This window comes from Microtus ochrogaster, unplaced genomic scaffold (genome assembly GCF_000317375.1).
Source record: "Microtus ochrogaster isolate Prairie Vole_2 unplaced genomic scaffold, MicOch1.0 UNK43, whole genome shotgun sequence".
In the NCBI taxonomy this organism is placed as follows: domain Eukaryota; kingdom Metazoa; phylum Chordata; class Mammalia; order Rodentia; family Cricetidae; genus Microtus; species Microtus ochrogaster.
Window position 1 is genome coordinate 3009247 of NW_004949141.1, and position 21575 is coordinate 3030821.

The 21575-nt window shown below is 47.0% G+C and overlaps 1 protein-coding gene across 1 annotated transcript in view; it reads right to left on the bottom strand.

Annotated features, from left to right (window-relative positions):
- Positions 1-21575, bottom strand: part of Igf2bp2 (insulin like growth factor 2 mRNA binding protein 2) — a 133102-nt gene that overhangs the window by 13191 nt on the left and 98336 nt on the right. The window contains exons 4-10 of the mRNA XM_005368981.2: positions 20830-20881; positions 17316-17379; positions 14897-15169; positions 13129-13263; positions 9785-9907; positions 9063-9198; positions 6186-6314 (exon numbers count right to left, since the gene is read on the bottom strand). Coding sequence (XP_005369038.1) covers positions 6186-6314; positions 9063-9198; positions 9785-9907; positions 13129-13263; positions 14897-15169; positions 17316-17379; positions 20830-20881 — 912 coding nt within the window. The remainder of the gene's footprint in view (positions 1-6185; positions 6315-9062; positions 9199-9784; positions 9908-13128; positions 13264-14896; positions 15170-17315; positions 17380-20829; positions 20882-21575) is intronic.

Here is a 21575-nt window from a genome sequence, read left to right on the forward strand (position 1 = left end):
GGAAACGGGGCCTCTGCCCGCTTCTGGCACTGTTCCTTCAGCTCTCAAGGCAAAAGCGATTTCTGTAAATCGTGATTCTAGCGCCCATGCAACGCCAAGAATGGATCTAGAGCGCCGTTTGTATTCCAAGTGTTCAGGGCCCTAACATTAACACTGCCCACGTCAGTCCCACCCTGGGATAAAGGAGAGACTGTTAAATTAGCTGTAAAACGATAATGAGGACAGATTCCTTTTATCCCTAAGTTGGAGCCGCAGGGCTGCTAGAAGGAAAGAATTCTGAATTCAGCAGCCCAAGGAGTCATTTCTAGCTGAGACTCAGACCTACACAAACCTGAATCTCTCTAGCTCTTTTACAAATGGGAGCTTTCTAAGTCATCCCCCCCCCCCCCGCCACTCAACTGCCTGTAGCTGACTGTGTTTGGCCATCTACTTTCTGGGTCCCCCACAGACTCATCTGCCTGTAGCTGTGTTTGGCCATACATTCACTCACTCAGGAGCTTTCGAGTACCCACCGCGTGGGCGACCTTACTCTAGTCTATTTGTGAGGCAAATGCAAAAAATAACTTCAGAGAAGTCTTAAGCCAGTGGCCACAAAGATGGAATGAGTGAGCAGCCCAGGGGCAGCAACTGTGAGACTCAGAGACCAGGATCACATGCAGCCCTGGGTAAGAAGTATGCGGAGCAGCAGGGTTCTTGGGAGGTCAGGCCAGGATGGTTGGTGTCTGAACATCAGACAGAAGGCTAGCGTGGTGACTACAAAGGCATTCTGAAGGACACGGGAGAAAGCAGGTGGTTGAGATCATCCCTGGTAGAGATGTGGACTGACCTCAAGTCCTCCTGGGAACCAGGAAGTGTGGGCTGTTTTAGAAGTGTGAGTGAGTGGTTATTACAATGAGCAGGTGTCTACGGTGGCCGTTCTCTTTCCCACCTCCCCATGCTAGGGTGGAGTTGACAGCACCCACTGGGATGGGATTTTCAAATTCTGCTTCCTCTGGTGATCAGAACGCATCTGCCTGCCCGCAAGCAACTTCCTATTGACACTGGCTCACTGGCCCAATCCTTGTATGAGGGATGTGTGTTGTGTGTATAAAACTTATATATATAAACCTTAGCACATTATGAGTACGTGGGGGAGGGGCAGTGCTTTCATGAAGGTGACAGCTAGGTGTGTCCCACAAGGGGACAGTGGCAGGAGGTCTTAGCCTAGTTTGACTCTGCTAGTGGGCAGACAGAATACCCAGCAGACGCTGTGAACACTGGCACGAGTCACCATTAGTTCAGCCACTTTGCTGGAAGAACTGCAGAGTCCAGGGTACAGCTCAGAGATGGCTGACCCTTGAATCAGGAGAAACCAGAGACCGTCAGTACGAGCAGGGAGGGAGGCGTATGGGCGGCCCAGGCCAGGCTTATGTATTATACTCAAGGGGTTCAATAGCTCTGATGTGACGACAGACTCATCCCCGGCTGAAAAGACAGCAGGTTCCTTCTGGAACCAGAGACAGTGTGGGGCCAGGACAGGCAAGGAAGAACTTGGACAGGTTCCAAGGCTAGGAAGGTTGTGTTCTGTTCCAGACTGTCAAAATGTCGCTATCCCCAGCAGCTTATCCACTCTGGGTTCTCTTGGGACAACTGGGGGAAGAGTGTAGCACGATTAATAAAAACTCAGAGATAGAAACTGGGGGTTCAACCTGAAGATACAAAAAGCAGAACAACCAGCCACTGTCTCTTACCTCGACCTCAGTCTGAAATGGTGATCCTGACTCCCAGAATCTCAGAATGAGACTGTGTCTGAGAGCTGTCTCCTCCGTTTTACAATCCTCTCTAGGACTGGGATTAAAGGCATGCACCGTTTCTATGGCAACTAGTGTGGCTACTGGGATTAAAGGTGTGTGTTACCACTCACTGCCTGGTCTGTAAGGCTGACCAGTGGGGCTGTTTTACTCTCTGATCTTCAGTCAATCTTTATTTATTTATTAAAATACAAATAAAATGCCACTGCATGAGAGGGTATGGGGGCTAGTAACTAAGACTAGAAGCAAAATGAACCTGGACCTTTGGCTGACTCTGCAGCCTGAGATTTTTCCCCCTTATATCGTTACTTGCAGAGTTCATTGCAGACTCATTGGTCTGGTTCGAGGCCTCTGGTTTCTGCTACACTATCGATGCTGGGCCCTCACTGGGACTCCTCTTAATTTTCCTTCCATTTCCCTGTGTTGTGGAAATCCTGCAGCTTTGAGTCTGCAGGACCGGTCCCTTCGTGTGCTCCAGTAGGTCTCAGATCACACATAACCCTGGTTCTGGGTCTGGGTAGATGTGGGGTTGGCCAGCTGGCCAGCTCTCCCTCGTCCTCAACACCTGGGTGAGCTCTCCTGCATTGCCCTGGCTAGCTCACCACTTGCAGCTGTGAGCAACGGGCGGGGCTGGTTCTCCTACTTTCTTGTCCTCAGGGTTGGTTCTCTCACATCTACACCTTCACGGCCAGCTCTACTGTGTTGTCCAGGTGAGGTGTAGGGGGCCACTCTCCCCAGTGCTGCAGCTGGTGAGGGACAGGGCCAGCATGCAGAGAAATGGGGCGCAGGAGAGGGCAGCTCTGTCCTGCCCATGCCACCACATAACGGATGAGTAACGCAACAGCTGTCCCATGCTAACGTTGGGCTGGCTCACCCACACCTCTGCCAACAGGATGGCTGCAGCCTGAGATCTGAACCACTTCAGCTTCCTTGATCTGAACATGCCTGGAGAAGTCTCAGGAGAACATTATCAATAAACTTCCCTAAGGACTCACTAATATATCCTCTTGAGTTCACTAAATACATGAAAGTGCAATTACATCTCATTAGGCATGTATAAGTCAGTGGGGAGAGGGGAGGGAGCAAGGCTAATCAACAGGCCGGGTGAACAAGTTCAGAAAGAAAGAGAGCTCCCAGAACCTGGAAACAGCTCAATAACAAATGGAATCCCTTATCTGTAGTAGCATTTCATTTGCATTTTAATAAATAAAGACTGCCTGAAGAGCAGAGAACAAAACAGCCCCACTGGTCAGCCTTACAGACCAGGCAGTGGTAACACAGACCTTTAAACCCAGGAGCCATATTAGTTACCATAGAAACGGTGCATGCCTTTAATCCCAGTCCTAGAGAGGATTATAAAACGGGAGGAGACAGCTCTCAGACACAGTCTCATTCTGAGATATTTGGAGGCAGGATCTCCATTTCTGACTGAGACTGTGTAAGAGCCAGCAGCTGGTTGTTTTGCTTTTCTGATCTTTAGGTTGAACCCCCGCCGTTTCTCTCTCTGGGTTTTTATTAATCGTGCATCACTTATCTCCTGTCAAAGCCTGGGTACCTCCCCAGCACCGTATAAACTAGGTGTGCTGTCACGTGCCTGTCATCAGGGCACTGAGGTCAGGTAGCAAAGCAGAAGCACAGAGTTGAGGCCAGCCTGCACTACAGAGAAATGTTGCCAGTAAATAAGTAAATAATGGAAAAGGGAAACTCTGCAAATCTTACTAAGATATTAAGAAAGAGTCTGGCGGTGGAGGTGCATGCCTTTAATCCCAGCACTCGGGAGGCAGATCTCTGAGAGTTCAAGGCTAGCCTGGTTTACAAAGTCAGTTCCAGGACAGCCAAGGCTACAAAGAGAAACCCTGTCTTGAAAAACATAAAAACAAACAAACAAAAAAAACCCCAAAGAATACAAACATATAATATTAGGAAACAAAAGAGACAAAAGACCACAAGATTGGCCATTTAGAAGATGAAGCAATCTGTTATGCACCACTTTAAGGTGCTGTATCTAAAACAGAGATAAAGTGGACTTCCCCCTTGCGCTGGAGGGCAAACCCACAGCCCTGCATGTGAGAGGCAAACCTCCTCTACTCAGGTTCAGCACAACAACTGAAATGGACACTTTGATAGACAAACTAACAAAGCCAAGTCAGAAACTTTCTAAAGAAATGGGGAAAAGTTATCTTTTTCCAAACAGAGTTGCCAGATCAAGAGGTTTTATGAGTAGGATTTATCATATCTAAAGGAAAAAAAAAAACAGTATATTTTCCATTTTGTCAAACAATAAAAGCTGCCATCTTTCCAACTCATTCTTTGCGGAAAAACAAAAACAAAGGAAGCTTTCTATTGAAACTGCCAGATGTCATAAAACGCTAGTTCTACACAGACTTCTGCATAGACACAGAGTTCAGCGGAAAAGGACAAAGTGCAGAAAGACGATGAGGTAGGCTGAGGGACAGCTGGAGGGGGCAGGAGGATCAGCGGCTCAAAGCCACCCTCAATCACAGAGTTAGCGGGAGGCCAGCCTGGGCTATAGGAGACCCTGTCACAAAGAATCAAAAGCAAAACGAAGTAGAGAGCTGGATTTCAAGCTGACGATAAAACAGCATATTAATAACTTCCTTTGGGAAACTGGCTATTCCCTTGGAAAAATAATAAAGTTAGATCAAAATCAATTCCCTGTAAAATACAATATAAACATCCCCCAGAAAAACCAACGACTGAAAATTAGTATAAGGAAAACACTGTTTACAATCTTGAATGAAGGGGCTTTTTCCTTAGCAAGACATGAAAGGCCAAAAGGCCAAAAGAAAATATCCCATGTTTGGTTCGTATTGACTTATCTATTTCATTTGGAGACAGGGTCTCACTATGTAGAGACCAGGCTGCCTGGAACAACTGGAGTCCGTCCGACCCCCTCAGCCTCCCAAGGGCTAGGACTACAGGCAGGCATCGCCATTCGTGGACTAAGAAAACATTCCTCTATGCTGAAAAGGCCTGCACAAATTTGGTCTAAGAGAAAGCTGTATACTCATTTTCTACTGTAATTTCAGCTATCAAGGCCTTTAACTTTCAGACCGATGCTACAGAGCTCCCTATGCAGGAAGTGAGATGTCTTAAGTGTCTTTTAACGGTTGGTTATCACATCTCCCAGCAAAGATAAAGAACATGAACACATCCATCCCGCGTGCTTCCGCCACGACCCCTCCATCACAGACACTCGTGCAGTTCCTTCAGTTTAGAGGAAATTGGACAGAACCAAAGAGACGGGCTACAGGGCTCCCAAACACCCAGGAAGCTCCTGCAGGTCAGTCAGGATGTACTGGGTCTGTGGGCATGGTGCCAGTCCTTGCCTGTTTTGAAGGTGTGAGCAAAGGGGGCCCCTAGGAGCCACTAGTCATGCCTACACCAGGGAGCAGAACAGAGTTCCCTTGCCCATCTGATTCTCCCCCACTGAAACAGTTTACACACAAACAAGTGCTTGGAGAAGAAAAAATGGGGGAAGGCAGCCGTGGCGTGGTGGGTGTCTTCAGCCCCCATCTGGTAACACACTAATCTTGAACAACGGCTCTGAGTGAGGGCAACAAGCAGGAAACAAACCATTCACGTTTCTTTTGCTGAGAATTACGAGTCAAACGATACTTACTGAGAGCCTGCTACATATAAGACGGCGTGTGGTTTAGAAGCGAACACGCTAGCATTTTCTTTTTAAAACTTCCTTTCAATAAAGGTGGGAATGTGTATGCATTCAAGAATAATCCAGGTACCTTAACATTTAGATTAAATAACAAGTACTCATGATTACTGTTTGAAATAATGACTTTTTTCTGTTTGTGTTTTGCTCTTTCGGGACAGGTTTTCTTTGTAGAGGCCCGTCTGGTTTTCCAGGAACTTGCTCTGTAGACTAGGCTGACCTTGAACTGCCCCAGCCTCCCGAGTGCTAGGATTAAAGGTGTGCTCCATCACTGCCAGACCAACAACTTTTATTTTTATCAAATGGACCTTGGGAGGCTAGAAAGATGGCTCAGAGGTTACGAGCACTGACTGTTCTCTCAGAAGACCTGAGTTCAGTTCCCACCAACCCCATGGTGGCTCACAACCATCTGTAATGAGATCTGGGGTCCTCTTCTGGCATGCAGGCAGAACACCGTATACAAGATAAATAAATAAATCTTTACAAAATAAAAAAAAAAGGACCTCCAGTTAGTGAATGAATTGGTGAGCAGTTCCTTTTCTCTGCGGCACGGCACTTACCACGCTTGAGTGCGCACACTCAGAGCCAGGGACAGTGTCACTTCCCACCCTGAAGACAGGACTGCAAATAAAAGCTTTTACCTTCACTCAACACTGCCTGGAGGCGCCCCACATGAGTGACCCTCAAGACACTGAGCTACTTACAGCGAACGGGTGGTAGGGGACACTGGGGGGACCTCCACGGGGCCCTGCTGGTGGAGGGAGCACGGACAGTCCTGTTGAAAAGATGCCAAGTGCACTGAGGTTCAACCCTGGGATTAGATTGGCTTGTTGCTGGGAACAGAAATGAAGAAAAAAGATGAGGGAGAGAAGGCCGGAAGGGCCAGGCTTGCAGCGGTCAGGTTCACTTCCTGTTTGCGTAGCACCCCTGCTTCCCGGTCAGCTCCCCTAGGTACCTGGACTCCTTCACCTTGGACTGGGTGTAGACAACAGTCAATCTAACTGCGACCTTCCTCCCAAGGTTCCCTGCCACCCCTGGGTATATCTACATATCTGACTGCGGCCCAGGACGCCTTCATTAGCTGCTTCCTACCCCAGCAAATCCTGCTCCCTGAATACCCTGTGCCCTTTCACCTCTGGACCCCTGCTCCTTGTTCCCCTGCCCAGGTGTCCCCCATCCCTCCCAGTTGACATGGCCTTTCTAGGCTCTCCTCACACTCCTATTTCCTCGAAGACACACGACAGGATCAAAGGCTCAGTGCCTCGCTCCTGCCTCACTTCCTTGGATCAGCGGCCATGCGCTTAGAGCTGTAGGCAGAACCTGACACACCAGTACACAATATTTGTTCAACGAGAGCCAACACCAGTCTTTTCTAGTTCCCAAGGACAGGTCAGCTACGTCAAGAGCTCACTGCTTGTTTCACATTTCAATCTAGGATGCTCATCAGGGTTGGAGGTGGAGAGATGCTGGCCCTACGCTGGCCTGTGCCCAGCCTGCCCATTCCTTAGCTTCCTAAACATGAGGCAGTTTCTCTGTGAGTATAGTCACCCTGGAAAATGATCCTTTTCATAAGAACGCAGAACAGCAAACCTGGGTCCCCACGCTGCCTGTTAAGCCCCGCCCGGTGTTTGTCTCACACAGCATGGATCTGACGCAGATACCTAAGTGACCCGCTCTGGATAGCGATGCGCAGGACACCCACACCTCTTCTGAGTCTAGCCAGGTGTTCACGGGAAGAGATGCTTAGCAAAGAGATCGAGAGTGACAGCCAGGTGACTGCCACAAAAGCGTCCACATGGGGTGCTCTCCATCCTGCCCCAGTCACTGCGGTGATGGGGGGGGCTGGAGAGGTGGGGGCTGGAGAGGGGGGGGGCTGGAGAGGGGGGCTGGAGAGGTGGGGGCTGGAGAGGGGGGGGCTGGAGAGGGGGGGGGGGGGGGGGGGGGGGGGGGGGGGGGGGGAGGGGAGGTGGGGGCTGGAGAGGGGGGCTGGGATGCCGACATGAGAAAGAACTGTGCAGCGTTGCTGTGGGGAGGTGGGGCTGCAGTACAGATGGCTTTGTCGCTGTTTATTCCCCTGTGAAATGTTCGTGGGTGGGATGGGAAGTAGAGGAAGGGTCAAATGAAGCCAAGAGGTCAATGAGGTTGATAACCGTGGAGGCTGGGTGGTGGCCTATGACGGCTAATCGAAGGACCCTTTCTGCTCTCAGAAAATTATAGTGAAAAAGGAAAGACTTTACTCTTCTGAGATGATTGAGGCTTTGCTGACGGAGAAATAATTTCAACAATTATAAAGTGAGAGATAAGAAACAGGAAGAATGTGCGGTCTTCTTCAAGTGCCAGAGAGCACTCAAGTGGGTGACAGCATTTACTAGGAGAACTAAGAGCGTCCACCGGCAAGCGAGAGATGCCAATCAGAAGTTAGGCCATTCCCTTCCTCCCTCAGGCTTGCTTCAGACAGATCTGCCCCCAAGCAGCCTATACAGACAAGGTCTCTATACCCCACGATGCCATTTGTTCTGACCCTGAATAATTAACTCTAGGCCTTACATATGCTACACATGATTTACCACAGAGGCAAACCTCCAGCCCAGTCAATTTATTTACATACATATATTGGAAACAGGGTCACACTATGCAACCCCAGCTGGCCTGGAACCCATTATGTAGACCAGGCTGACCTCGAACTCACAGACATCCACCTATCTCTCTGTCTCTCCAGTTCTGAGATTAAAGGTGTATGGTCACCAGACCTGGCTAAAGTATATACTTGAAATTTTAAAGAGAGAGAAGACACAGTAATATTATACAAAGTTTAGAAAACAGGGGAACCACTGACTGAGCCATCTTCCCAGCCCGATTGTCGTTCCTTTGGGGTAGAGGGTGAAAGATAAGGACTGCGGAGCCATGAATACTGTTTGACTCTCGATCTCTTTTTACTTGTAATGTACAGTGTTTCATCTATGAGTTGGAGGGAAGCAACATGTTCCCACAGGATTGCTGGTAGGATCAGGGGAGATAAGGATATAATTCTGAGCCTGGAACATAGCATGGGGATCCTAATTAGTTTGGTACCTTTCCTTCCATTGTTCAAAAAGCATTTTCTCCTTTCAGCTAAGAATATAGGAACATTATCAAAATCTAGTCTGCAGACTAGCAGTGTGAACACCTTCTTGAATAAAAATGAAAATTCTTAAGTCCCTCTCGAAAAAAAAAAGAAAAGAAAAGAAAAGAAAACAGGGGAACCCACTTTCCTGGCTCTCTAACTTTTACTCTGGTAGGCAGCATCCAGCCCTGTTGACCCACACTACTTTGCACATCTATGTGTAGCCCAGCTTTGACATCTCCCTTTTCTAACACATGTGATCATGAACATCACCCCACTTTATGGTCTGGAAGGTATGATTTTAGCTGCTCACACTGATCCGTGTTTCCCCCAGTTTACCGACATCTTTAATCCTAAGAAGTCGGAAGCCCTTCCCTCTTCCCTAAGCTCCTCAGCAGAAGGACAGCTATCCTTGCAGAGCCTGGGTCCTGGCTTAGCTGTGGGGAAACCAACAGAAAGGGAAGAACTGGATGCTTACATTAACGGCCAGCATGTCATTTTCAAAGGCCTCGCGCAGTTTCTTCATGATCTCTATCTCAGCATTGGCACAAGCATCAATGGTACCCTTCACCGTGATGGTTCTCTCGGGGTTATATATGCTCAAATCCTGTAAGCTGGCCAACGGGGAAAAGACAGGAAGAATAAAACTCCAGACCACACGCACATCTCAGTAAAGACTTGATTTCTCCTAACACTACAGCATAGAATCCTGCTATCTAATCTCAAGTCTTACTAGTGACTTTCATTATATACAATTCTATGGGCACAGACTATGGATTGAACCTCAGCCTTACACGTGCTAGGAAAGTCTTCTACCTTTGAGCTATATCCCCAACCCCAAGTCTTACTTTGTATTTTGAGAAGGGTCTCACTAAGGCTCTCCTTGACTTCACTGTGCAGCCAAAGCTGGCTTTGAACTTTTGGTTCGTCTGCCTCTTCTCCTGAGAGCCTGGATTACAGGCTTGTGCCACAGAATAGACCATATTTTTTATTTTAAGATTTTCATGGTGTTGGGGTGGGCCCAGAGTCTCCCTGGTGCTGGTGAGCACTCTGGGGACTGTAGAGCCCACCCGTGGGTCAGTTTCCATGGCTGCTCAGAGAGACTATGGCATGGCTGAGCATCTCCCCTCTGGACAAAAGCAGAGGACAGGAAGGCTCAGTCAGCTGCTCCTGCAAATAATAGTCTGAGGGGTAACTTACGATGAGATGGTTATCTTGGTCCCTGTCTCGTGCTCAATTTTCTTCAGATTTCTGCCTTCTTTGCCGATAAGTCTTCCAACCAAGCCATTGTGGGCCAAGATTTTCAGAGGAACGTCCTCAGCTCTAGAAGACAAAGCACATTCAACACTTAGGACAGACACTCTGTCTTCTCCTGAGCCATCACCTGCACACAAAGCACATTCAACACTTAGGACAGACACTCTGTCTTCTCCTGAGCCATCACCTGCACACAAAGCACATTCAACACTTAGGACAGACACTCTGTCTTCTCCTGAGCCATCACCTGCACTTTTTATGAATGGAAACCAACTTCTCAAGGTTCTTTCCGAACCTCAGCTTACAAATCCCGACTTAAATGAGCCACAGGCTAACTCTACTTCCACTTTCTACTCACTAGTAGCCAGATGGCGGAGTGAGTTCAAAGGGTGGCCTGGCCAGGGGGAGCTACATTAACAAAAATAGAATCCCATAAAATCCAGCAATCCCACTTCTGGGCATATATAAAAAAAGAAATAAAAATCATGATCATTTGTGATTTGACATTCACAGCAATATCACTGAGAAACAGCCAAGGCGCAGCAGTATAATCCAGAGGGATGGGCACTTTATGTGCTACACCTGGAGGAACTGGGGGACTGAGCTAAACCAGCCACAGGAACACAGAGCCACATGACCCATTCATGTCAAGTTTCTAAAGCAGTGGCTCTAAGCCTTCCTAACACCGCGGCCCTTTAATACAGTTCCTCATGCTGTGGTGACCCCAACTACAAGATTAGTTCTGTTGCTACTTCATAACTAATCTTCTATTGCTATAAATATCTGATATGCAGGATACCTGGCATGTGACTCCTCTGAAAGGGTTGCTCGACCCCCAAGAGGTCACGACCCACGGGTTGAGAACCACTGGTCTAAAGTAACCCAGTTGGTAAGCACAGTAGGTGGACAGGGAGGCAAGAAAAGGCAGCCAGAGCTGTTTTTTTTTTTTTTGTAAGAGTGTGAATGAATATATTGTTAGGTGTATTTTAACACAATTCTTCAAAACATTTAAAAAGGAAGTGACGGCCTTCCTCTCAAGTTTGGGATACCTTCTGTGGTGATACAAGGTCTGAGTTATTGTAAGGAAAGCAAAGCAGAAAATGTCCCAGATCTCTGAGCCCAAGGTTTCAGTGACATAAGAACTTTTCTAATTTTAGCACTTCATGCTATGTGATGATACGTGTCTTGCTACTTTGTATTTTCTACTCCTTCAAAATGGAAGCGTCTGAGGGACACATTACCTCAAGGCAATTAGCACTGCAAGGCACTCAAATAAGCAATCTGGCTGAAGAGGCTGCCCTAGGACGCACACCCTCAGAGGGAGGAGGAGCCTGTAGCCCCTGCTGGGTCCCCAGTGCACACAGCAACGTCCAGCACATGGTACATGGTACATGCTTGGCAAATGGAAAGGAAGTTGTAGGGTCTTATCATGTGTCCCTTGCCTTTTACTCGCCCCCTGGGCCCTCCAGTCACTCCCTGTGTCCCTGAATGTTGGGTGAGTGCCCTCATGAGCAGTCAGCAGGCTGATTTCTCCCTGCTGTGTTTACTCCTGTTCACAGCTGTAGCTTCAACACGCAGCTCAGGCGTGCATGGGACAGCTGCTCAGAAAAACTCACTTCGGACATGCGAACTCTATCTATCTGGGCTCTATAGGACATCTTAAGGCCCCTTCACACATCCACCTTGTGGCCATCTCCTAAGCTGCACACAACTAATCAAAAGAACTGAGGAGACTGTCATTTGTAAAAGCCTCGGTACTTTAAATCAAAGGAGGGTTCCCTCAAATCGAGCCATGACATCTGGGAGACTTCCAAAAGTCCCAAGTAAAGCAAGTGCTTGATAACCGTTAGGCAAGGGGCTAAGCCCTGTCTGTGATGTGCTAACAGATTGGCAATGTTGCTCTTTTTAGAACATTCTAGTCTTAGTTTTGCACATCACACCTGCTATTATTGGCCAACTGAGTTTACTACTCAGCCCACGCCCTGCTCCTCTACACAGCTCCAGCACTGCCCACAGGCAGATTTGGAAGACCGACAATCTTTTTAAAACTACAGATAAACTTAAGGAAAACCCAAGCTGCTGGGTACACTTGTGAGGGATTTTTCTTTTTTCGAGACAGGGTTTCCCTGTGTAGCACTGGCTGTCCTGGAACTCTGTAGACCAGGCTGGCCTCAGACTCAGAGATCTGCCTGCCTCTGCCTCCTGATCATTGAGATCAAAGGTGTGTATCACCACCGCCCAGCTATTTTTCTTAATTATACGAAGTGGGAAGATCCACCTTTAATTGGGGCCACTTCTGCTGGCTGCCTATATAAAGGACTTGGAAGAAGGAAGCCTCTGCTTTTTGCCTGCGTGTCCATGCTCTCACTGGCAAGTCCATTCCCTCACTGGCATTAGGGTGTACTTCTCTGGGAGTCCATATACTGAAGACCATCTGAGTCATGCAGCCTCATGGACTCAACTGCTGGACTCTTGGATTTCTTATTGGTAGACAGACATTGTTGGACTGGCTAGACCACACAGACCACAGCCTGTAAGCCACTCTAGTAAATTCCTTCCCTCCCTCTCCTCTACCCTCCTCTTTATATATAATATACACACATACAGATATGTGAATCTATACATATATACAGAATATATTCATATACAAATATACATATATATTTCACACACACATTGCATATGTAATATACAGCATATACTGACATTATGTCACATACTTACATGTCTACAGTATATTCATGAATATGAATACATATGCATATGTATAAACTTATCCTATCAATTCTGTTTCTCTAGAGAACCCTGAGTAATAAAAACATGACCCCTCCATCTTTATTAACACACTTAGAGCTTTTTAACATATTCCTTTCTTTTTTAAAAAATTCTTCTTTCATATATTACATCCTGATCCTCCACCTCCCCTCTCCCCCAGATCCACCCTCTATTTATCTTCCCTCAGAAAGAGCAGACCTCCCAGGAACATCAACCAAACACAGCATAATTTGCAACTACAAGACCAGGCACACACTGTCACATCAATGTTGGACGAAGCCATCCAGGAGGAGTAAAAGGGTCAGGGACCATCCCGGCCGGCTCTCACTGTTAGAAAGAACACCAAGCTGCTCAGCTATAATGTATGTGCAGAGGACCTAGGTCAGACCCCACAGGCTCCCCGATTTCTGCGAGCCACCATGAGTCCTGGACAATTGACTCTGTGTGCTGTGTTCTCATGGAGCTTTCTTCATCTTACAGCACTGAGTGGTCTGGGCATTGTACAAACTTACAGTTTGGTCTCGTCAGCCTCTTTCTGCATAATTTCAAGGATCATGCGGCATGCTTCAGATGTCCCTTCTGGGGTGGCATGGATGGTGACAGGCTTCTCTGCGGCTCCAGAGTTCTCCTTTCTGTGGATGTCTACCCTATAGGAAAAGAATTAGGAGCCATAGCACAGATCCGATAGGGCCTCAGACACAACAAACACAGCCCAGCCAATACAGCGAGGACAGAGGAAATGCTATCAGCACACTTGCAACGGATGCTGCGATCCAAGCAAGTCAGTGTGCAAAGGGGCTCGTGCCAGACGTAAATTCTCTGCCGCTCTGGTCAGAAGTGGGCCATCCTGCCAGGAGTGCCGAGGATCAAGGCACCCAGCCAACTTGTTAATAAAGTCAGCTTGGTTAGTGAAGTACTTTGTGTGGCCTTTCAAATGTCCGTGGAAGTGAAGGGTAAGGTGAGAAGGAGTAACACACTGGACCAGTTCTGACCTCTGCACTGAGCACAGCTTTTAAAAGCCTTATGTGAATCCAAATTCCAGCCAGCTTTATGTGTCTGAGCATCCACAGAGGGACAGAGGAGGGATGGAGGGGCAGAGGGGCAGAGGCGTGCCTCTCTGCCTTCCTTCCAGACTCCTAAAACTATTGGTCTAACAGTCTGTCAGGCTCCTTTGGGGCCTGTTGGCTTCATTCACTTTAGGAAATCACACAACTGATCGCAGCCCCTTTCCCTCGGCTGTTAGAAAGGGCCCAGTGGTCAGTCTCCTTCTCCAACTGGGCACAAACTTAAGAACTAATTTCACTTCCCTGAAACTTAAGCCACCTTGCACAGTTTTTGGAAGCAGAACAGAGATAACTAAGAATTACTTGGGAAAGGAAAGGCCGGTTTTGAGGAACCACAGCCAACAACTTCCAGTCTGATCTCAGCATTCCCCTCGCCCATCAGCGTCCACAGCTGGGGCTTCCTCAGACACTGGAGCGACTTCCCTTTCAGCTTACAAGACGCTCACTGACTGGAAGTAAGACACGCCAGCTCAGGGATGAGTACTTGCTGGCAATTCAGGGCTCTGCAAATGCAAGTTCATTTGTTCTGCCCGAGTGTTTGCATCCTCACAGCGATCCTGGTAAAACACCATGGCTTCCTTTTTCACAGAAGCAACCGAAACTCAAGGAGGTGAGACATTTTATCAAAACTTGAAAACTTGAAAAAGTCACTGTTTTCAAGTCTTGTATCTTCATGACAGTGTGCTGTGGTCTTACAGACACATAAAAATCAACAATTGTACAAATGACTTTGCCCGCTGACTGCCACCTCCAGTCCAGTCTCTTCAAACAGGAAATCAGACAAAGCCCATACTTTGTTTGGTTCAGCAGTGACCCACAGCTTCTATAGGCGACAACCTAGACAGTCTAAAGCACGGCTACTCCACTGCAAGGCTGACCCAGCAGAGGGCGAGAGCCTGGACCAGAGCATCCTATAACCAGAGCCCCTCTCGGCTGCTGTGGAACTAGGCATGCTCATGGAACACTAGCACAAGGGATCATCCTTCCTGGAGGTCCGTTAAGTGTTCTCTTCATGGACTTAGCCTTTCAGAGAATGACGTACGTCTTAGCATGAACACTCAGACAGCCCCCCTGAGGTGAGTCTAGTCACAGCCTAGGTAAAGAAGCACTGGTCCCTACAACACAGCCTCCCGCTACAGAAGTGACCTGAGGATGGGGGAGTCGGGATGCAGGCAACCCCTCAGAAGGAAGCGGAGGGAGCATTGGAGGCACGTACCGGGACTGGGTCTGTTTGGTGATGTTCTTTATGGTCAAGCCCTCCTTTCCGATGATGGCACCAACGAACTGGGTGGGGACCAGGATCCGCAGCGGGAAATCAATCTGTCTGGCCTGAGAAGAGTTCCTGGGGCTGTGGCCTTGCTCCCGGGAAGAGTGGTCCCCATGCTGGACTCGCTGAGGGGGTGAGGAGGAGTTCACCTCTTCATCGGGGATGTAGGAAATCTTGAAGGAGTAGTTCTCAAACTGATGCCCACTTAGCTTCTCAATTGCTCTGCAACACAGCAGAACACAGCAAGCTTATCCGAGAGTGTGGCAAAACTCTAGAAGGCGGGAGGGTGCACTGACTCACCTTGCTCACTAGCCATTTATGGGGCGCCTGTGCCAAGCACCAAGGATACAGGAGTGAGCAAGACATAGCCCGTCTTGGGCCTGGAGTCTCAACGATTAAATAAGTTCTCTCTCAGCATCTAGATCTAGGTGGCTAAGACACAATTCTGCTGTTTGAGTTCTTCCCATCCCCCCGCAGACTAAAGCCTCTTTACCAACAACTGTAGGTGTGGCTCCAAAACTATTACTTCCTTTTTAACCACAAGACATCTTCATGATTATTTTAATCGTATCACAACATTCAAATATATTTGAGAAATTCAAAAATACATAAGCACAAATTAGGAAAACAATAGTTTCCTTGTCTTTATTATATACTATTTATTAAAATGTACCAAAATAAATATATTATTTCTAATCCTTAAAAATCAGTTAACACTCTAAATATTTTCCACTATCAAATATTTTCTATAACTCATTGCCCACTCCACTTGACACAACTGTAAAGTGAGGTCAGCCCTACTCCGGGGTCACTGTAACTTTTGCTAGGGCCAGCCTTCCATTTAAGTTTGTGAACTATATCCAGTCTCTTGAAGACCACATGTTGTCATGGGCACCTCTGAAGGTATACTTCTTCTCTAGGGCAACTCCTAGAGATTAGATAGCCCAGGGTCTGTCTGGTAACATTTCAGTATCTACTATCTACAGCAGTTAGGGTGTATTTATGCCCCCAATCCTCAAGGCTACAGATTATCTAAAAATAACTATTATGAACAACAAAACTTACTTCTGTATTTTAAAAATTTTACATGAAACAGAGCAATGCCCTTAGATGTTTCTGCAGCAATCCTACTCGAGTAACACTGAGGGTTTGTGAATTCATTACAAAACAGAAAACTTAATTCAATGAAGGCAAGCGAGTAACGTGCAGATCCTACCCAAGTGGCACTGGGCTATGGCTGTGATGGCCAGCGGTGGCATAGCCTGAGCCTGCTGGTATGAAAACGGGTTCACTACATCTTCACATGTGCTGAAAACTGCACCAGCACCGAGGTTATTCCCTCCCTTGGGAATGGACATACACAGCCACGAAGTATGCCCGCCTATTACACTTCTAAGTTACTCTGGCCTAGGAGCCACTTCAAGGGCCTCCTGCAAAAGAAACGTCTTAGCTAGGCACGGTGGTACAAGGCTGTTAATTCCCCACCTCAAAACAGCCCAAAAAGCCGGGCGTTGGTGGCGCACGCCTTTAATCCCAGCACTCGGGAGGCAGAGGCAGGCGGATCTCTGTGAGTTCGAGACCAGCCTGGTCTACAAGAGCTAGTTCCAGGACAGGCTCCAAAACCACAGAGAAACCCTGTCTCGAAAAACAAAACAAAACAAAACAAAAAACAGCCCAAAAAATTAAAAAGAAACTTTTTTTTTTTTTTTTGCTATTCTTAAAAAACGTAATCCCATGTCTGTTAAAAATAAACTCTAATCATTACTGAAGTAACAGAGTAATGAACGGAGTAAGAGTAGGGGTCCAAGCCAGGGCAGAATATTCCCAGGTAACCAAGCCTGCTGCTGCCAAGGAGGTGAATTCTTCTGAAAATATTATACACAGGAAAAAAATAAAACATTATTGTTTTAGTCTGCATTCAGTGAGTGTGGCTAGCAGGCTGTGCACATTCCTTGTGGAGAACGGAGTATGCTCCAGGTAAAAGAGGCCCCCTGAAGCTTGTCAAAGTGAGCCTATGGGTGCAGCATCATAGTGCTGGTGTCCTTCTCTTCCTCATGCGGTTCCTGTCTTTCTGCTGGTGCCAGGTTCAACACTGTTCAAGAAAGAGATGCTGTACAATCACACAACAGCCCAACATGAACTCCCGGTGTTGCATGAACATGCCAAAAGTAGCAAGAATATCTTGGAGTTGTACAGGCATGTCCAAGAGGACATAGACACCCTGGAGTTGTCCTGGCATGTACAAAGAGGATGTGATCTGGCTGGTTGGTACCTGTCTTCTCAGGAAAGGTTTCCAGAAGCAGAACTCAAAGGAAACCAAAAACAAACCCAAATAAACCTGCAAAGAAATGAACCCCAACCCACTTACATCTTTGCTTCTTCTCTTGTTGTATAGGTGACGTTGACAACAGCAGTTTCTGTATCTGTATTGACTAGGGAAGAAGTGAAAACTACAATCATCATTTAAAAATAGCTCTCACCCCTGTGCCCATGGAAAGCTAACTTCAAAGGAAAATGCACAGAACACCGCATCTTAACTGTGCCCATGTGTGTTTATTATCATTATAGCGTTTGTAAGTCAGACGTATGCAACACTCTGTAATTAGGTGTTCATGTAACACACTGCCCTGCACTGCACTTATAAGTATTCTAAGGAAGTGAACTATCTCTGCACATTCATGTATTTTCACACAGTTGTGGAGAGCAAAGAGGCCATGAACAGCCTCATCTTTAATCATTGGGAATGTGCTGCCCTCAGTACTGTCAACCTAAAGCGCTGCTAAGTCACCTCCATGGCAAGGCCATTTGACTTTGTATTCTGAAATATTTCTTTAGGCTAAAATCACAGAGGGGAAAATGGGTGAAAGAACATGACATAAAGAAAATAAAGAAAAAAAAAACACCATGGTTCTCTGTGCTTCATTACTTTCAAACTTCTAAACCTATTTATTATTCATTTTAATTGTTAATTTAAAACTCACAGAATGTTAAAGGGTTCCTATCTACAGCTTTCAAGAGCTAAAGAGAAGGCTGTGGACTCTGACTCCCAAAAATAGCTGGGCTTGAGCCTTCTAGTTAAGATATCCTCCATATATAGACACCATAATAAGAAAAGTCAACCATATATATCTGTGGCATGCAATGTATGTGTGTGTCCGTCCGTCCGTCCATCCATCGTAAAAATGGGAGACTAAGGCAGGATAGTAAGCCTACAAAGCAAAGCCCTATGTCTAAACAGACACAGACATGCAGACAGACACACAGAGACACAGACAGACACACATACACGCGCGCAAGCACAAACACACACGCACACACACACACACACACTTCATTCAAAGTGCTTGATTGATAAAGCTTGCTTACGTTTTCTCAAAAACCAAGAATGACTAATCAGACCCTCTCTTCAAAACACATCGTTGGGGAATTTAAAGTTACCAGCATTAAGAATAATTCCAGAAAGTCACAATAAAGCTCCCTTCAAAGTAGCAATACTCATTCTTAAACCTTAGGAGTTCTGGGCTGGAGAGATGGCTCAGACGTTAAGAGCACTGGCTGCTCTTCCAGAGGTTCTGAGTTCAATTCCCAGCAACCACACGGTGGCTCACAACCATCTGAATGAGATCCGGCGCCCTCCTCTGGCAGCTGAGCATACACGGAGGCAGAATGTTGTATACATAATAAATAAATAAATCTTTAAAAGAAAAAAAAAACCCTTAGGAGTTCTAGGACCATCCCACTTGCGACATCTTAAACTGTAGAGAAATGTGACTCTGAGATTCTCAAAGGAATCTGGCGTCCCCAAACATTAAAGACTCTACGATAAAAACATATTTTGCCCAGTAATTTCAAAGCAGCTTCAGACTTGGTGGGGGAGTGTTGGGGACAGGTAGGAGGTGTACAGTAACTATCAGCTCAATGAGCTACACACACCATCAACACGGATCCCAGCCCTGGCTCACTGGGGCTGTGCCTAACAGTCTTACTCACAGATGCCCTCACAGTGCTCAACGCAGCAGTGTGGCCCGTCACTGTCCTCACCCCGTGTCAGTACAGTGTCAGAGGTTTCCGATCTGCAGCCTTCTCCGTCAGACTAGACTCAGACTCCCAGAGAAGTCATCTGGGAATCCTGGCTCCTTAGATTTACTATCACTTTCACTAAGTCTCTGGTCTTCAAAGATGTTTGCCTGCTGAAAGTCACGTGGTCCTTGACTCTAGAGTAAGCTGAGCTCCATTTAAATAACTTATTTCGTTGTTCATTAAAGTCATTGTTCATTAAAGTTTCTAAGACTCTACTGACAGGCTGTGCCGGATGGAAATCACCCACGAAACAGGACAAAAGATGAGCTCAATAGCTTGCTCTATGCCTTGAGGGGCTGAAGCTGAGCAGTCTCCAGTGCACAGGGACTGGAGGGCTGTGTGTTGCCCCGGTGCCCCTGAGCCCCTCCTTCTCAGGTAGCACCATTCTGAATAGATTTCACAGTTTTAGCTGTGTCTGTCTCCATCTCTCCAAAACTGGGATTTCAGGCATGTGTCGCCACACCCAGACCAGCAGTCTGTTTCAAAATTTTTTCAAGTTGATACCTGGAAAGCTATCTTGCCACTAGAATGTCTTCCTTCCAACGACAAGGAAGTGAAAACAGAATTCATAGAAAGCATGTTCTCTCCGAGTGCTTTCAGCTCTGAGCACGGGCAAGCGGCCGTAAGAAACAGGGTAACTTCTTCACCATCGTGGAGGGGAACACACCTAATAACTGTGGCTTCAAGATGATTATGCTAATCACTGACAGACTGGACCGTCTGTGAGAAATAGGATGCTCTACGATCTTTTCATGAGGACCCTTACAATTGTCTATGAAATACATCAACAGGTTTCCACTGAGTGACGTGACCATCCGATGCTACAGGAAGGGTAGAAATTACGCTTGTTTTATACAAGTGGACACAGAATCAGTGCAGTTCAGTTGGTGAGGCTGAGCGACTGTTCCAAGGGTTCACAGGTAAGGAGCAGTCAGGGCCAATGTAAAAATCATTTTTACCAGACTTTGGTGTCATCGTTGTCAGGGTCTTGGGATCCACCTTTCTGGGATTCGTAAGGAGCTATGCAGGACATCATCTTCAGGTGCCTTTTTGGTTCCTCTTAAAAACCAGCACCTCAGGAATTAGCCATAAGCAATGGGGAGCAGAAGAGAAGAAGTATTTCCTGAGGCATTTGTAGTGCTGTTCCTATGATGGCAGGCCTCAGTTCTGAGTGCGCACAAAACCACTCCAAGATTCTCGATTCAACCATGAGCCACTCCCTCTACCTCGAATCTCCGCAGGTTTGTGCTGAACCCAAGGAACTGACATTTTCACAAGAATCTTGGTGGGGAAATCCTACCTCACAGTAAACCGACACTAGGTGTGTCCTCCCTTCTAGTGAGGCCGAGTCAGCTAAGTCACAGCAGTGACTCAGCTATTCTCAGGTGAGTTAAGTGTGTTCCAACCCAACTGTGTCTGTCCAGTGCCTACGCTCACTGCAGGTGTCAAGACACCCAAGTGTAAGGCTAGGTAGCCACGCCTCTAATCCCAGCACCCAAGGCAGAGGCAGGCAGGTCTCTGTGATTTTGACGTCAGTCTGGTCTATAAAGTGACTTACAGGTCAACCAGGGCTATATAGAGAAACTCTTAAAGAATATATTCCCTGAATGACTGGACTATACAGATATATAAAGATGACAGTCACAGATTCCTCTGACAGGGAGGTGTACAGACACCAGAGGAAGCACACGTCAAAGGCATTGGGACTTACTACTTCTCCCTGATGATCCCAACCCAAGAGATAAAGTCCTCTCCAGTGGGCTAACTTCCTGACTCTCGTGTTCAACTTTCCCACCGATTACCTTGCTCCACATTCTCCACTGTCCCACACTCAGCCAACAGTCCATCCAGCACCTGTGAAGAAACAGAAGATCATAAAAAAGACATTCATTTCCCCCTGCAGTGAAACACGCAGAGAAACAAGGACAGCAGAACTGGACTGTAAGATGGCCCCACACAACTGCGCGGTCTTGGTAACTGGACAGCCACACCCGCGTGGTGACCCGAACTACGCTGCTGAAATGAAAAGCAAAGGACACAGCACACTTTTCTTCAGGAGATTTAACAATTCTTCCTTCAGCTCTCCCCTAGGGATCCCCTTATTTATTCACGTATTAGATTGTGTATACTTCCAATTTTCCACAGTAAAAGAGTTGTTCTTGAGGAGGGACAGATGACAGTAAAGAGTATGCACTGCTCTCGCAGAGGATCCGAGCGTTCCCAGCACCCACATGGCAGCTCACAAACACCTGGAACTCCAGTTCCAGGGGATCAAACGACCTCTCCTGATCTCGTGTGCTCTGAACACATGTGGTGCACACAGACACACATACATACACATTAAAAAATAAATCTTTTGACAATGTTTGTTCTTTTTAAAGATTTATTTTTGAGACAGGACTTGGTTGTCCTGGAAATCCCTATGTAGACCAGGCTGGCCTCAAACTCAAGAGATCTGCCTGCCTCAGCCTCCTATGCATGGGAATTAAAGTCACACACACCACTATGCCTGGCTCTGTGTGTGTGTGTGTGTGTGTGTGTGTGTGTG